General features: G+C 40.8%; 1 protein-coding gene across 3 annotated transcripts in view; it reads right to left on the minus strand.

The window, feature by feature from the left end:
- tbccd1 (TBCC domain containing 1) overlaps nt 1-14,143 on the minus strand; it is a 40,885-nt gene that overhangs the window by 15,548 nt on the left and 11,194 nt on the right. For all 3 annotated transcript variants that reach the window (XM_034186571.1, XM_034186572.1, XM_034186573.1), the window contains exons 5-6: nt 13,435-13,551; nt 11,409-11,658 (exon numbers count right to left, since the gene is read on the minus strand). In XM_034186571.1, coding sequence (XP_034042462.1) covers nt 11,409-11,658; nt 13,435-13,551 — 367 coding nt within the window. The remainder of the gene's footprint in view (nt 1-11,408; nt 11,659-13,434; nt 13,552-14,143) is intronic.

Genomic DNA, 14,143 nt, shown 5'->3' on the forward strand with positions numbered 1-14,143 from the left:
AGTATTTGCAAATCTATTTTGATCTGTGTGTGTGTAAGTAAAGAATAATGAAATATTTGATTCGATTTTGTCGTGTGTGTTGTAAACAGATCCACAAATGCATATAGCAATCTGTGTGCGCGCAAAAGCATTTGCAAATGCGTATTTTGATCTGTGTGTGTGTGTGTGTAAACAGATCCACAAATGCATATAGCAATCTGTCTGCGCGCAAAAGTATTTGCAAATGCGTATTTTGATCTGTGTGTGTGTGTGTAAACAGATCCACAAATGCATATAGCAATCTGTGTGCGTGAAAAAGTATTTGCAAATGCGTATTTTGATCTGTGTGTGTGTGTGTGTGTGTAAACAGATCCACAAATGCATATAGCAATCTGTGTGCACGCAAAAGTATTTGCAAATGCGTATTTTAATCTGTGTGTGTGTGTGTGTGTAAACAGATCCACAAATGCATATAGCAATCTATGTGCGTGCAAAAATATTTGCAAATGCGTATTTTGATCTGTGTGTGTGTGTGTGTGTAAACAGATCCACAAATGCATATAGCAATCTGTGTGCGCGCAAACGTATTTGCAAATGCGTATTTTGATCTGTGTGTGTGTGTAAACAGATCCACAAATGCGTATAGCAATCTGTGTGTGCGCAAAAGTATTTGCAAATGCGTATTTTGATCTGTGTGCGCGCAAAAGTATTTGCAAATGCGTATTTTGATCTGTGTGTGCGCAAAAGTATTTGCAAATGCGTATTTTGATCTGTGTGTGTGTAAACAGATCCACAAATGCATATAGCAATCTGTGTGTGCGCAAAAGTATTTGCAAATGCGTATTTTGATCTGTGTGTGTGTGTGTGTGTAAACGGATCCACAAATGCATATAGCAATCTGTGTGTGCGCAAAAGTATTTGCAAATGCGTATTTTGATCGGTGTGTGTGTGTAAACAGATCCACAAATGCATATAGCAATCTGTGTGTGCGCAAAAGTATTGCGTATTTTGATCTGTGTGTGTGTGTGTGTGTGTGTGTGTGTGTGTGTGTAAACAGATCCACAAATGCATATAGCAATCTGTGTGCGCGCAAAAGCATTTGCAAATGCGTATTTTGATCTGTGTGTGTGTGTGTGTAAACAGATCCACAAATGCATATAGCAATCTGTGTGCGCGCAAAAGTATTTGCAAATGCGTATTTTGATCTGTGTGTGTGTGTGTGTGTGTAAACAGATCCACAAATGCATATAGCAATCTATGTGCACGCAAAAGTATTTGCAAATGCGTATTTTGATCTGTGTGTGTGTGTGTGTGTGTGTGTGTAAACAGATCCACAAATGCATATAGCAATCTATGTGCGTGCAAAAATATTTGCAAATGCGTATTTTGATCTGTGTGTGTGTGTGTGTGTAAACAGATCTACAAATGCATATAGCAATCTGTGTGCGCGCAAACGTATTTGCAAATGCATATTTTGATCTGTGTGTGTGTGTGTGTGTAAACAGATCCACAAATGCATATAGCAATCTGTGTTTGCGCAAAAGTATTTGCAAATGTGTATTTTGATGTGTGTGTGTAAACAGATCCACAAATGCATATAGCAATCTGTGTGCGCGCAAAAGTATTTGCAAATGCGTATTTTGATCTGTGTGTGTGTGTGTGTGTGTGTGTAAACAGATCCACAAATGCATATAGCAATCTGTGTGCGCGTAAACGTATTTGCAAATGCGTATTTTGATCTGTGTGTGTGTAAACAGATCCACAAATTCGTATAGCAATCTGTGTGTGCGCAAAAGTATTTGCAAATGCGTATTTTGATCTGTGTGTGTGTAAACAGATCCACAAATGCATATAGCAATCTGTGTGTGCGCAAAAGTATTTGCAAATGCGTATTTTGATCTGTGTGTGTGTGTGTGTGTGTGTGTGTGTGTAAACAGATCCACAAATGCATATAGCAATCTGTGTGTGCGCAAAACTATTGCGTATTTTGATCTGTGTGTGTGTGTGTGTAAACTGATCGACAAATGCATATAGCAATCTGTGTGTGCGCAAAAGTATTTGCAAATGCGTATTTTGATGTGTGTGTGTGTAAACTGATCGACAAATGCATATAGCAATCTGTGTGTGCGCAAAAGTATTTGCAAATGCGTATTTTGATCTGTGTGTGTGTAAACAGATCCACAAATGCATATAGCAATCTGTGTGTGCGCAAAAGTATTTGCAAATGCGTATTTTGATCTGTGTGTGTGTGTGTGTAAACAGATCCACAAATGCATATAGCAATCTGTGTGTGCGCAAAAGTATTTGCAAATGCGTATTTTGATCGGTGTGTGTGTGTAAACAGATCCACAAATGCATATAGCAATCTGTGTGTGCGCAAAAGTATTGCGTATTTTGATCTGTGTGTGTGTGTGTGTGTGTGTGTAAACAGATCCACAAATGCATATAGCAATCTGTGTGCGCGCAAAAGCATTTGCAAATGCGTATTTTGATCTGTGTGTGTGTGTGTAAACAGATCCACAAATGCATATAGCAATCTGTGTGCGCGCAAAAGTATTTGCAAATGCGTATTTTGATCTGTGTGTGTGTGTGTGTGTGTGTGTGTAAACAGATCCACAAATGCATATAGCAATCTGTGTGCACGCAAAAGTATTTGCAAATGCGTATTTTGATCTGTGTGTGTGTGTGTGTAAACAGATCCACAAATGCATATAGCAATCTGTGTGTGCGCAAAAGTATTTGCAAATGCGTATTTGGTGTGTGTGTATAAACAGATCTACAAATGCATATAGCAATCTGTGTGCGCGCAAACGTATTTACAAATGCATATTTTGATCTGTGTGTGTGTGTGCGTGTGTGTAAACAGATCCACAAATGCATATAGCAATCTGTGTTTGCGCAAAAGTATTTGCAAATGTGTATTTTGATGTGTGTGTGTAAACAGATCCACAAATGCATATAGCAATCTGTGTGCGCGCAAAAGTATTTGCAAATGCGTATTTTGATCTGTGTGTGTGTGTGTGTGTGTGTGTAAACAGATCCACAAATGCATATAGCAATCTGTGTGCGCGTAAACGTATTTGCAAATGCATATTTTGATCTGTGTGTGTGTGTAAACAGATCCACAAATGCGTATAGCAATCTGTGTGTGCGCAAAAGTATTTGCAAATGCGTATTTTGATCTGTGTGTGTGTAAACAGATCCACAAGTTCGTATAGCAATCTGTGTGTGCGCAAAAGTATTTGCAAATGCGTATTTTGATCTGTGTGTGTGTAAACAGATCCACAAATGCATATAGCAATCTGTGTGTGCGCAAAAGTATTTGCAAATGCGTATTTTGATCTGTGTGTGTGTGTGTGTGTGTAAACAGATCCACAAATGCATATAGCAATCTGTGTGTGCGCAAAAGTATTGCGTATTTTGATCTGTGTGTGTGTGTGTAAACAGATCCACAAATGCATATAGCAATCTGTGTGTGCGCAAAAGTATTTGCAAATGTGTATTTTGATGTGTGTGTCTAAACAGATCCACAAATGCATATAGCAATCTGTGTGTGCGCAAAAGTATTTGCAAATGTGTATTTTGATCTGTGTGTGTGTGTGTGTGTGTGTGTGTGTGTAAACAGATCCACAAATGCATATAGCAATCTGTGTGCGCGCAAACGTAGTGTGTGTGTGTGTGTATATATATATAAACAGATCCACAAATGCATATAGCAATCTGTGTATGCGTAAACGTATTTGCAAATGTGTATTTTGATCTGTGTGTGTGTGTAAACAGATCCACAAATGCATATAGCAATCTGTGTGTGCGTAAACGTATTTGCAAATGCGTATTTTGATCTGTTTGTGTGTGTGTGTGTGTGTAAACAGATCCACAAATGCATATAGCCATCTGTGTGTGCGCAAAAGTATTTGCAAATGCGTATTTTGATCTGTTTGTGTGTGTGTGTAAACAGATCCACAAATGCATATAGCAATCTGTGTGTGCGCAAAAGTATTTGCAAATGCGTATTTTGATCTGTGTGTGTGTGTGTGTGTGTGTGTGTAAACAGATCCACAAATGCATATAGCAATCTTTGTGCGCGCAAAAGTATTTGCAAATGCGTTTTTTGATCTGTGTGTGTGTGTGTGTAAACAGATCCGCAAATGCATATAGCAATCTTTGTGCGCAAAAGTATTCGCAAATGCGTATTTGGTGTGTGTGTATAAACAGATCTACAAATGCATATAGCAATCTGTGTGTGCGGAAAAGTATTTGCAAATGCATATTTGGTGTGTGTGTATAAACAGATCTACAAATGCATATAGCAATCTGTGTGCGCGCAAACGTATTTGCAAATGCATATTTTGATCTGTGTGTGTGTGCGTGTGTGTAAACAGATCCACAAATGCATATAGCAATCTGTGTTTGCGCAAAAGTATTTGCAAATGTGTATTTTGATGTGTGTGTGTAAACAGATCCACAAATGTATATAGCAATCTGTGTGCGCGTAAACGTATTTGCAAATGCATATTTTGATCTGTGTGTGTGTGTAAACAGATCCACAAATGCATATAGCAATCTGTGTGTGCGCAAAAGTATTTGCAAATGCGTATTTTGATCTGTGTGTGTGTAAACAGATCCACAAATTCGTATAGCAATCTGTGTGTGCGCAAAAGTATTTGCAAATGCGTATTTTGATCTGTGTGTGTGTAAACAGATCCACAAATGCATATAGCAATCTGTGTGTGCGCAAAAGTATTTGCAAATGCGTATTTTGATCTGTGTGTGTGTGTGTGTGTGTAAACAGATCCACAAATGCATATAGCAATCTGTGTGTGCGCAAAAGTATTGCGTATTTTGATCTGTGTGTGTGTGTGTAAACAGATCCACAAATGCATATAGCAATCTGTGTGTGCGCAAAAGTATTTGCAAATGCGTATTTTGATGTGTGTGTGTGTAAACTGATCCACAAATGCATATAGCAATCTGTGTGTGCGCAAAAGTATTTGCAAATGCGTATTTTGATGTGTGTGTGTGTAAACAGATCCACAAATGCATATAGCAATCTGTGTGTGCGCAAAAGTATTTGCAAATGCGTATTTTGATGTGTGTGTGTGTAAACAGATCCACAAATGCATATAGCAATCTGTGTGTGCGCAAAAGTATTTGCAAATGCGTATTTTGATGTGTGTGTGTGTAAACAGATCCACAAATGCATATAGCAATCTGTGTGTGCGCAAAAGTATTTGCAAATGTGTATTTTGATGTGTGTGTGTAAACAGATCCACAAATGCATATAGCAATCTGTGTGTGCGCAAAAGTATTTGCAAATGTGTATTTTGATCTGTGTGTGTGTGTGTGTGTGTGTGTGTAAACAGATCCACAAATGCATATAGCAATCTGTGTGCGCGCAAACGTATTTGCAAATGCGTATTTTGATGTGTGTGTGTGTGTATATATATATAAACAGATCCACAAATGCATATAGCAATCTGTGTGTGCGTAAACGTATTTGCAAATGTGTATTTTGATCTGTGTGTGTGTGTAAACAGATCCACAAATGCATATAGCAATCTGTGTGCACACAACAGTATTTGCAAATGCGTATTTTGATCTGTTTGTGTGTGTGTGTGTGTGTGTGTGTAAACAGATCCACAAATGCATATAGCCATCTGTGTGTGCGCAAAAGTATTTGCAAATGCGTATTTTGATCTGTTTGTGTGTGTGTGTAAACAGATCCACAAATGCATATAGCAATCTGTGTGTGCGCAAAAGTATTTGCAAATGCGTATTTTGATCTGTGTGTGTGTGTGTGTGTGTGTAAACAGATCCACAAATGCATATAGCAATCTTTGTGCGCGCAAAAGTATTTGCAAATGCGTTTTTTGATCTGTGTGTGTGTGTGTGTGTGTAAACAGATCCGCAAATGCATATAGCAATCTTTGTGCGCAAAAGTATTCGCAAATGCGTATTTTGATCTGTGTGTGTGTGTAAACAGATCCACAAATGCATATAGCAGTCTGTGTGTGCGCAAAAGTATTTGCAAATGCGTATTTTGATCTGTGTGTGTGTGTAAACAGAACCACAAATGCATATAGCTGTCTGTGTGTGCGCAAAAGTATTTGCAAATGCGTATTTTGATCTGTGTGTGTGTGTGTGTATAAACAGATCCACAAATGCATATAGCAATCTGTGTGTGCGCAAAAGTATTTGCAAATGCGTATTTTGATCTGTATGTGTGTGTGTAAACAGATCCACAAATGCATATAGCAATCTGTGTGTGCGCAAAAGTATTTGCAAATGTGTATTTTGATGTGTGTGTGTGTGTGTGTGTGTAAACAGATCCACAAATGCATATAGCAATCTGTGTGTGCGCAAAAGTATTTGCAAATGCGTATTTTGATCTCACTGTGTGTGTGTGTGTAAACAGATCCACAAATGCATATAGCAATCTGTGTGTGCGCAAAAGTATTTGCAAATGCGTATTTTGATCTGTGTGTGTGTGTGTGTGTGTATAAACAGATCCACAAATGCGTATAGCAATCTGTGTGCGCACAAAAGTATTTGCAAATGCGTATTTTGATTTGTGTGTGTATGTGTGTGTGTGTGTGTGTAAACAGATCCACAAATGCATATAGCCATCTGTGTGTGCGCAAAAGTATTTGCAAATGCGTTTTTTGATCTGTGTGTGTGTGTGTGTGTGTGTGTAAACAGATCCACAAATGCATATAGCAATCTTTGTGCGTGCAAAAGTATTTGCAAATGCGTTTTTTGATCTGTGTGTGTGTGTGTGTAAACAGATCCGCAAATGCATATAGCAATCTTTGTGCGCAAAAGTATTCGCAAATGCGTATTTGGTGTGTGTGTATAAACAGATCTACAAATGCATATAGCAATCTGTGTGTGCGGAAAAGTATTTGCAAATGCGTATTTGGTGTGTGTGTATAAACAGATCTACAAATGCATATAGCAATCTGTGTGCGCGCAAACGTATTTGCAAATGCATATTTTGATCTGTGTGTGTGTGTGTGTAAACAGATCCACAAATGCATATAGCAATCTGTGTTTGCGCAAAAGTATTTGCAAATGTGTATTTTGATGTGTGTGTGTAAACAGATCCACAAATGCATATAGCAATCTGTGTGCGCGCAAAAGTATTTGCAAATGCGTATTTTGATCTGTGTGTGTGTGTGTGTGTGTGTGTGTGTGTGTGTAAACAGATCCACAAATGCATATAGCAATCTGTGTGCATGCAAAAGTATTTGCAAATGCATATTTTGATCTGTGTGTGTGTGTGTGTGTGTGTAAACAGATCCACAAATGCGTATAGCAATCTGTGTGTGCGCAAAAGTATTTGCAAATGCGTATTTTGATCTGTGTGTGTGTAAACAGATCCACAAATTCGTATAGCAATCTGTGTGTGCGCAAAAGTATTTGCAAATGCGTATTTTGATCTGTGTGTGTGTAAACAGATCCACAAATGCATATAGCAATCTGTGTGTGCGCAAAAGTATTTGCAAATGCGTATTTTGATCTGTGTGTGTGTGTGTGTGTAAACAGATCCACAAATGCATATAGCAATCTGTGTGTGCGCAAAAGTATTGCGTATTTTGATCTGTGTGTGTGTGTGTAAACAGATCCACAAATGCATATAGCAATCTGTGTGTGCGCAAAAGTATTTGCAAATGCGTATTTTGATGTGTGTGTGTGTAAACAGATCCACAAATGCATATAGCAATCTGTGTGTGCGCAAAAGTATTTGCAAATGTGTATTTTGATGTGTGTGTGTAAACAGATCCACAAATGCATATAGCAATCTGTGTGTGCGCAAAAGTATTTGCAAATGTGTATTTTGATCTGTGTGTGTGTGTGTGTGTGTGTGTAAACAGATCCACAAATGCATATAGCAATCTGTGTGTGCGTAAACGTATTTGCAAATGTGTATTTTGATCTGTGTGTGTGTGTGTAAACAGATCCACAAATGCATATAGCAATCTGTGTGCACACAAAAGTATTTGCAAATGCGTATTTTGATCTGTTTGTGTGTGTGTGTGTGTGTGTGTGTGTGTAAACAGATCCACAAATGCATATAGCCATCTGTGTGTGCGCAAAAGTATTTGCAAATGCGTATTTTGATCTGTTTGTGTGTGTGTGTGTAAACAGATCCACAAATGCATATAGCAATCTGTGTGTGCGCAAAAGTATTTGCAAATGCGTATTTTGATCTGTGTGTTTGTGTGTGTGTGTAAACAGATCCACAAATGCATATAGCAATCTTTGTGCGCGCAAAAGTATTTGCAAATGCGTTTTTTGATCTGTGTGTGTGTGTGTGTAAACAGATCCGCAAATGCATATAGCAATCTTTGTGCGCAAAAGTATTTGCAAATGCGTATTTTGATCTGTGTGTGTGTGTAAACAGATCCACAAATGCATATAGCTGTCTGTGTGTGCGCAAAAGTATTTGCAAATGCGTATTTTGATCTGTGTGTGTGTGTGTGTGTATAAACAGATCCACAAATGCATATAGCAATCTGTGTGTGCGCAAAAGTATTTGCAAATGCGTATTTTGATCTGTCTGTGTGTGTGTAAACAGATCCACAAATGCATATAGCAATCTGTGTGTGCGCAAAAGTATTTGCAAATGTGTATTTTGATGTGTGTGTGTGTGTAAACAGATCCACAAATGCATATAGCAATCTGTGTGTGCGCAAAAGTATTTGCAAATGTGTATTTTGATCTCACTGTGTGTGTGTGCGTAAACAGATCCACAAATGCATATAGCAATCTGTGTGTGCGCAAAAGTATTTGCAAATGCGTATTTTGATCTGTGTGTGTGTGTGTGTGTATAAACAGATCCACAAATGCGTATAGCAATCTGTGTGCGCACAAAAGTATTTGCAAATGCGTATTTTGATTTGTGTGTGTATGTGTGTGTGTGTAAACAGATCCACAAATGCATATAGCAATCTGTGTGCGTGCAAAAGTATTTGCAAATACATATTTTGATCTGTGTGTGTGTGTGTGTTTGTGTGTAAGTAAACAGATCCACAAATGCATATAGCAATCTGTGTGCGTGCAAAAGTATTTGCAAATGCATATTTTGATCTGTGTGTGTAAACACATCCATAAATGCATTTTAAAAAAAAAATCTGTGCGTGTGTATCCATGTCTGTGAAAATCGGGCCACTCAACTGGATGTTTTTTGGACGGGACTTTTGCTACAGTTCTGCCGCATTAGATCTGTAAATGCGTGCAGCAATTTGTGTGTGTGTGTGTGTGTGTGTGTGTGTGTGTGTGTGTGTGTGTGTGTGTGTGTACACACACACACACACACACACACACACACACACACACACACTTTTTGGCCCCATAAATGTCCAAAAGACAAATGTTGGGCTGGAAAAGACAAGACAATTTTCCAAGTCAACGATGCAACAGTGTGACGTTTATGCTGGACACACAGCATAAAAACACACTGCTTTGTTTCCGCCCCTGAGACCATCCACCAATCACTGTAGCAAAAGTCACGTGTAAGAACACATCCAATCCTGATTTTCACAGACACACGGATACACACACAGATTTTTTTTTATGCATTTATGGATGTGGTGGACAAGTGGTTAATGCGCTTGGTTTCAGTGCAGAAGGTTCCGGGTTCAAATCCCACCCCTGCCACATTTCTCCATGTAAATGTGGAGTTGCGTCAGAAAGGGCATCCGGTGTAAAACTTGTGCCAATTAAACATGCAGATCCACCTTGGATTTGCTGTGGCGACCCCGAGTGCAAACAAGGGAGCAGCCGAAGGGACTTACTTACTATGGATGTGTTTATACACACACACACACACACACACACACATCAAAATACGCATTTGCAAATACTTTTGCTACAATAATGGCCCCATAAAGGATTCCCCACAATGTCACATCAGACAACATGAACACAGGAAAGAAATTAAACTACAGACGACTGGAAATTATGTCGAGAGATGCAGGGACAATTTATTCAGTACGCTGTTAAATGGATTAATCATGAAATTGAAAAAAGTTTGTGGAAGCTACAGTGTGTGTGTGTGTGTGTGTGTGTGAGAGAGGCCGACAATGCTGTGAGCTTAAAAAGGTGAGGCGCGCCTCCACTGACAGTGTGACATCACAAGACACACACATGCATTTATTAGCAAATACTGAACACAGGAAGCCTGTTAAGAAGCTCTGCAGCTCACCACCAAGCAAAAATAAAAAAAGACATTAACAATAATATTAATAACATTTTAATGCGCACATGCACAAATGTGGCTGCACTGGTTTACGTTCAGATCAATTACACAGCCATCGCGCACCGTGCCAGCCACCAACCAGCCTGATGCACATCACATATGATGTGAACATGGGTGCAGTCAATAGCTCTGATTACACTGAAACTGGCTCTCACTGCAAATGGCGCTTTAATGTTGGAATGTGATGTACCTGGATGACTTTTGGATGATTGCATTTCACACAGCCGGCATGGCTGACTGGCACACGTCTGACCAATCGGGCCCTTGATGACAGGATGCCCAGTGTGGTCAGCACCTGTGTGGGCACAGACAACCCCTGGCTCCTCACCTTTTTGCTTTCTGGGGCAACCGCAGTTCTTGGTACACAAAATCGGTTTATGAGCCAATTATTGTCATTTGCAAGTAAATCCTCGCATTCCCCGAATACTCGCTGTCATCAGAGTGCACAATCTGCAAGATTCTTTGTCGCTAATGCAGCCACTGTTAGCACCATTTTACACATCACTTTGCGCATGGTTTTATATCCATCCATATAACTGCAAACACGTGGGTGTGTTAGTTGTTCATCAGTGTGTCTCTGATGTGCACATCACTCTAATGACTTCATGTTTTCACACTATTAATGGTTCCCTGCACTACCTCTACGTGTCCACAGTGGAACAACAGCTGTAGAAACGTGCGTACAACAGCCAGGATTTTTGCGCGACGCACCACACATTTTCATGGTCATTTCACTTTTGATACATCTGAACAAAAGCATGGAGACGGACGTATGCCAGGTTTTTGTGTGTAAGCACACTTTGTACATGAGGACCCTGGTTAGAAACTCTACTGCCATCTCTCCTAGACATTTCCATGCCTCCACTGGAATGTCATCTGGACCAACTGCCTTTCCACTCTTCATCGTCTTCATAACTTTCCTCACTTCATCTTTACTAATCTCTTGTACTTCCTGATTTACTCTTTCCACATCATGCAGCCTTTTCTCTCTCTCATTTTTTTCATCAAGAAGCCACACCAGCATGTCTGAGTCTGACTCTCTGGGTCTGGACCATTTGTCTGCCAACCAGGACCCAAAACCGTTCCATAGTGTGGTGGATGCGGTGCAGCAGTGCAGCCCCAGGGCATAGTCCCAGGCCTGATCCAACCACAGAAGGTCTTGTCATACCTTGTTGTGCCCAGGCCAGTTTTTTCCCTGAGCTCAGACATGCCGTTATTCCAAAGGGGTTGAGGATGAGGCTGTGCTGGAGGCAGGATAGAAGTTTATGGAAGGTAAAGGAGCGGCTGTGTGCGGAAAAGCCAGCCTGGGTCTGGACCGGACCTTTAGTCAGCAGCTTGTGGATGGGCTGAACACCTCTACACTGAGAAACTGAGCCCTCCAAGAGCAGGCCCAGACTCCATACAGCCTCCAGAGATACCTGGGACAACACAATGACAACATTCATCAAGTTTTTCATATCTGTGCACCTGGTAAGAATAAACACATTCAAAAGACAAAGCTGCTTTTCCTCAAATTAACACTGTCAGTGTTAATTTAACACAGGTAATTTTGCTGTGTACCTGAGCCTCATCAGGACAGGAAGCACACCCCCCCACACACAATCTCCAGTGTCTGGTTTTGGTCAGCCGGTGCCCACTGTAGCATCAGTTTCCTGTTTGTCGCTGAGAGTCAACAGGGGCCTCATGTACAAAGACTTGTGTTGACTTTCTACTAAAAGCTGGCGTTGACCAAAACCCTGAATCCGGCGTAAGCACAAATATATTCAGATGTTTGAAAGTGTGCGTAGGCATGGATCCACGCATGTTCGGTTTGTACATCCCACTGAACATGGAATGCAAATGTATTCAAATAGTTTGGTTGTGTCGTGCTGACGGCACCATAAGTGTGGAGTGTTGTGTGTGTGATGACATCTGCCATCGGCTCTGTGTTGTTGTGTGTAAAAATTAAAGAACTTTCAGAGACAACGTGTAAAAACAAGCAAAGCTGTGGTTCGATCGTGGTTCTCTCAGCTCATTGTCATGTAAAACGGAAACTAAATATGTACGTTTGTGTGTGTAAATGTTGAACTGAGCTGCGCGCACACACTGAAGTAAAAAGATATTAGGTGCACAGCAACTGACAGTGTGCGACATCAACATCACACACGCGTTTACTGACAAATACTGAACGCAGTTGGGGGCTTGTTAAGAGGCTCATCTCTAGTTCCACCATCAAGAAAACATTAATAATAATAATTAAAAAAACATTTGAATACACACATGCCCAAATGTGTCCGCACTGGTTTTCAGTAGGAACAATTACACAGATTAATTATTTAACCGCCAAGCAACCCAACCCCATCGCACATCATGCAGCCTCCAGCCTGATGCACATTTGCGCACCACACGATTTGAACACTGATGGAATGAAAATGTTTCCTATTAATAAAAACAAGCTCATGTGATGGCGCCTTCATAGCAAATGTGTGCAGTTAACAGCTTTGATTAATATTCGGGAAACCGGCTCTGTTAAATGATCATCAGTGTGTCTCTGATGTGCACATCACGCTGATTACTTCATGTTTTCACACTATTAACGGTTCCCAGCGTCACCTCTACATGTTGGCAGAGGAACAATAGCTATAGAAACGTGCGTAGGCCACCCTGGATTTTTGTGTGATGCAGCGCACATTTCCACGGTCATTTCACTTTTGATACAGCTGAACGTTGGAGTGGAGACGGACGTACACCATGTTTTTTGTGGGTAAGCGCACTTTGTACATGAGGTCCCTGGTGAGGACTTCTGCTCCTGTAGATCATCTGCTCCAAGGCTCCATGTGGTGGATCTTTGTTGTTTCAATTGGTTAGTTGAGTTCCTGGTGCTGCTGTTCTTTTCAGAGCAGCCCTGCTCACTGGATATTGCTGCTTTTTCTGCAGACCCATGGAGATGTCTGCATGTGAAAATCCCAGTAGACCTCTGGTTTGTCCACCTGGTACCAGCCACCACACATCTCCCACGATAATGGCTTTGAACATGAGCAGACCCTCATCACTTTTGCCATGTGACTGGTTGATCAGACCTTTGCTTTATTGAGCAGCCTCACATTCACCACCCCCCCCACCCCCACCCCCACCCCGATGTTCCACAAAAGTTCTAGATGCAATGTCTGAAGTACTTGGCTAAAATGCGGCAGGTGTGCTGCCCATCCACAGACCTGACTGTCTCGCAGGACTTGTCCAGAGTCTGACAGCTGACTTGGCTCCACCAGCAGCTCCAACATCTGAGCGAGATGGTTCTGAACAAATGACAAGTGGGCCTGGTCATCCCAGTTCTAAAGAGACAAACCACAAGACCAAGACACACGTCAAATGACTGAAGGGGCACAATCAAACAGTCTTAGACTTGGGGTCATGTGATGTGGTGAAGGGGACGGCTGCTGAGCTGAGATGTTTTCTAGTCCCATTTTTACTGTTATGTGAAACTTACTCTGATCCGATGTGAGTAACAGAGAAAAGGCTCCAGTGAAGACTTCCGGGAAACAAAACAACAAGTGGATTGATTGCACTCCAAATCTACTGTCACGGTCCATTCTGGAATCAAAGTGTCTTCGAGCTCCAAAAACCCCAGGACATATTAAAAAAACAGACCATCAGGTAATGTGTCAGAATAATGATCCCAATCTGACCAATGTAACATTGAATATCTGCAGATACTGGGTGCCCTGTTTGGATTTTCCTCAATATCACATTTGCACAGAGCAAAATGGAAGCACATTGACCCAGCTGCCCGCTCTACGAGTGTGTCGTCGAGTGGACACGTCCGTCTTCCATGTTGTTGAGTTTTTCACAGACGGCTTCTAGTTGAGTTGTCTCCACCCTGTCTAACAGGCCTTCGCTGAAGGGAAGTAATCTGGGTTGGACTGG

The sequence above is a fragment of the Thalassophryne amazonica genome, chromosome 14 (genome assembly GCF_902500255.1).
Source record: "Thalassophryne amazonica chromosome 14, fThaAma1.1, whole genome shotgun sequence".
NCBI lineage: Eukaryota > Metazoa > Chordata > Actinopteri > Batrachoidiformes > Batrachoididae > Thalassophryne > Thalassophryne amazonica.